The sequence below is a fragment of the Eurypyga helias genome, unplaced genomic scaffold (genome assembly GCF_000690775.1).
Source record: "Eurypyga helias isolate BGI_N326 unplaced genomic scaffold, ASM69077v1 scaffold10107, whole genome shotgun sequence".
Taxonomy (NCBI): domain Eukaryota; kingdom Metazoa; phylum Chordata; class Aves; order Eurypygiformes; family Eurypygidae; genus Eurypyga; species Eurypyga helias.
In genome coordinates, this window is record NW_010261085.1 from 4871 (window position 1) to 8283 (window position 3413).

The following is a 3413-nucleotide window of genomic DNA, read 5'->3' on the forward strand; positions in this document are numbered from 1 at the left end:
AGCGCGCTTAATTGTGGTGGGCGGGGTTCTAGGGGGTTTGCTTGTTGGGGCGTCTTTGGTGTTGGGTTTGGGGTGGGGGGGTAACCCCAGCTCTGCCTGGCAGCGGAGACCTCGAAGCAGGAAAATCGCAATGAGACGGGGTCCTGGGCTGCACAGATGGTGCTGTAGAAGGGTGTGAGAAACGGTCGTGACAAGGCTTCGATCTGTCGGGTCGAATATCGATTGTTTCCCCCCTTAACCCTCGGCCCGGCCAGCGATGAAGCAGAGCAGGTGTGGGTGTGGGAATATGAGACGGAAGAAGGGGCCCACGACCTTTACATGGACATCGGGGAGGAGATCCGCTTCCGAGTGGTGGATGAAACGTTTGTGGATACGTCACCGACAGGTCCGAGCTCTGCAGAGGCTTCCACTTCCAACGCCACGGAAGAAGTCCAGAAGAAAGAGGCACCCTACACTCTTGTGGTAACTATGTGCATAATCCATACGGCCGCCGTTTCCTTTGTCTGGCACAGCGTCCCTTTCCCAAGGAAGTGATTGCTTTAAGCTGGGGAAGCAGGGAGAGTCACAAAATGAGTGGAAAAGGGGAGAAACGAGATCGTTCTTGTGGTCGCGCTGGGTGTTTTCATCGCAAGGCTGAGGTGGTTGGTAGTTTCCCCTTGGGAAGCTGATTTTAAAGCCAGGCTGGGGATGTGGGATCCGCAGGGAGGAGTACGGAGCCGGGAGAACCACCTCGAGGTTTACAGGGGGGCTGAACAGCCTTTCCCACGCCGCGCTGTGGCGTGAGGCCCGCCCGACTACCGGGCAAGAGGCAGGGGGATCTAAGCCGACGGAAGCCGTGCTGTCTGGCAGCGGGAATGCCTTGGGACAGTCGGGAGGTGGAACGGGCGAGCACTTGGTTTTTCAAGCGTTGAAGGTTTGGTGCAGTGTTGACAAGGATTGAAGGTGTCTGGGCAAGTTTGGATAGGGGAAAAAGAAGTGGCTACCTCATCCATAACCCAGGGCAGGAGAGATTTTTGTATTTTTAAGGAATTTACTCCTGTGTTCTCTCAGCAGTTCACCAATTGCACACTCTCTTCTCTCCGTGAACAGGGATCAATCAGCGAGCCGGGCCTGGGCCTCCTGTCGTGGTGGACAAACAGTTAGCCACAATCCGAGCCCGCTCCACAGAAAGTCTTCCTGGTGGGCGTTTGGGGGGATTTATGGGATCCTGCCGGTGCTCACCGCTCCTCCGAAGCTGAAGGAGAAATTAGAGCTGCCAGTCTCCGTTTCCCCTTCAGCTTCCAGCCTGCCGGAGAGAGACAGTCGCTTTCAAGAAACGCCTTCCCCGATCTGTCCGAGGGCATTTACAGGCACAAAGAGCTGTGAGTGCCGCGGCAGCGGGCTCAGCTGGAGCTTTGGTCTCCTGCCCGGGAGGGGAAACCGGGGAGGTCTTTCCTCGCCTGAATTAAGAAGGGAGCTGACTTCAGCGAGTGAAAGCAGGCGAGAACGCCTGTCAGGGAGTATTGCTTCTGGGGGCTGAGCGCCTGATCCCCGAGGGGTAGAAACCTGCCCTGCTTTTGGCAGGAAATGGAGGAGAAAGAGCAAAAGGCCAGATTTAATGGACCTGTGGTACTCTGGAGAGCTGGAAAATCCTGCTGCTGGCAGGGCAGGGGAGGTGGGAGGTTCCCATTCATCTGCTGGGAATGGGAACTTAACCCGTGGTTGGAGTCGGCCACAAAGAACTGGCCTGATGTAGTAACCCGGGCTGCCTGGAGGCGACCGCTGCGGAAAGCTGCGGGCTGCCTGCTGTGCTGGGTGGAAGCGCTTGCCGGGGCGGGGGGCTGTATTTCTGTGCGAGGAGCCGCGCTTGGCAGGGGTTTGACTGGAAACACCTAGCTCCCACCTGCAGTGGCCCAAGGCTGCTTTGAGCAAGCTCAGTACTTGCCTGTGGGGGTGTGTTCAGACCAGAACTGTAATAAATAGTAAAAACCATGCAGCCTGTCTTCCTGTACTGTTTTGGGGGGAAACTATTAGCTTCCCGCTTAGCAGGAAAAAGAAAGTTGCCTCCTGTGGTTTAGCTACTTGGATTTCAAGGCAGGCAGCGTTGAGCCCAACACTCTGCTCCGCTCTCTCTAACGGCCAATAGCAAACAATTGCCATCACCCTCTCTGACAGCGGGGAAAAAGGGGAACAAAACAGGGAGTAAAATCTATGCAGGGCCCGTTGCCAAGAGGGTGATGCTGCACGTAATTACAAAGCTGGGTGCGTTTGGCAGGAAGGGGCTGCAATTCCCTGGGAGAGCGGCTCTGCTTAACCTCCGACAGCAAAAACAAAGACCGAGTCACCAGCGCCCTCCCTGCAGCGTCGTTAGAGCCCCTGAATTCTGAACTCTTATTCCTGGTGCGCTGCCCTGCTGGAAAGGGAGCCTGGAGTTCTCTAGGATGGCACAGTAACTGCGGCCCATCTGCTCAAGACAGCCGTGAGGGCCCTTTTCCACGTCATTGTGCACAGCAGCGACTTCACAGAGCAAGGGGTGGGCAGGTACCATCTTGCGTCTCCCAAGAAATCCTTTCCCACCCTCCCAGGAGCGGGATTATGAATAGAACAACACAAGGCAGAATAAACGGTCACATTCTTTATTTCCATTGTACTTCTTTAGCCGTCAGTAAAGTGAAGGGGCAGAAACAACCAACCCAGCAGACAACCCCACCGTAGCTGGTTATTTCCAAATATAAATAACTGTGGGACAACCAAAATTGAGCCAAAATAGAAAAAGGGAGCTGGGGGAATGGAGGAGACAAAAGTAAGCCTAGCCGCACTCCCTTCTCATAGCATCAGTGAAGAGGAAGTACCATAACAAAAAGGAAGCTATGGTTACATTTGATCAGACATTTATTCCAACGGCGGGCATGGAATTGCACTTTGATGAAAATGCCGAAGCGGAACCGAGTCCAGCGCACCGGGGGCGTGGCGCGCACTTAGCTTGCCTTCTGCTGCAGCTCCTTCATTCTGTTGAGGGCACTGCCAGCCTGAAACCACTCGATCTGGGACTCGTTGAAGGTGTGGTTCAGCATGATTGTTTCCTGGCTCCCGTTGGGATGCTTGATGATGCATTTCAGAGGCTAAAAGGAAGAACACAGGGTTTATTTCTCCCCTTCTCTTTCAAGGGAGCAAGTTTATCGTAGCTTCTTGCAGCAAAATTCCTACTTAGTAGGTTTTTTTTTTTCCCCAAGGGTTGAAAAATGAACATAAACACATGGATGTGGCTCCTTCTAGGGAGCACTTAAGGCAACATGGCCAGGAATTCAGAACATGGTACAAGGGTTTCTTGTCACTGTTCAGAGCGATGCAATCTGATCCCGACTTGCTCTCCAGCCCCCCCAGCCCACTGGAGCAGCGTCTCACCTGGCTGGCAGGTGTGCTGCTTCAGGCCC

The 3413-nt window shown here is 54.4% G+C and overlaps 2 protein-coding genes across 3 annotated transcripts in view; one reads left to right on the forward strand and one right to left on the reverse strand.

Moving 5' to 3' along the window:
- POLR3H (polymerase (RNA) III (DNA directed) polypeptide H (22.9kD)) overlaps nucleotides 1-1314 on the forward strand; it is a 6165-nt gene extending 4851 nt beyond the window's left edge. The window contains exons 5-6 of one of the 2 annotated variants that reach the window (XM_010155233.1): nucleotides 255-462; nucleotides 1090-1314. In XM_010155233.1, coding sequence (XP_010153535.1) covers nucleotides 255-462; nucleotides 1090-1143 — 262 coding nt within the window. In that variant the 3' untranslated portion in view covers nucleotides 1144-1314. The remainder of the gene's footprint in view (nucleotides 1-254; nucleotides 463-1089) is intronic. The other variant, XM_010155234.1, reaches the window with a different exon arrangement.
- Nucleotides 1315-2595: 1281 nt separating this feature from the next.
- The window catches only part of ACO2 (aconitase 2, mitochondrial), a gene marked incomplete at its 5' end in the record, with an annotated part of 15584 nt that continues 14766 nt past the window's right edge, over nucleotides 2596-3413 (reverse strand). The window contains one exon of the mRNA XM_010155235.1: nucleotides 2596-3101. Within this exon, the coding sequence (XP_010153537.1) occupies nucleotides 2958-3101 (144 nt within the window). The remainder of the gene's footprint in view (nucleotides 3102-3413) is intronic.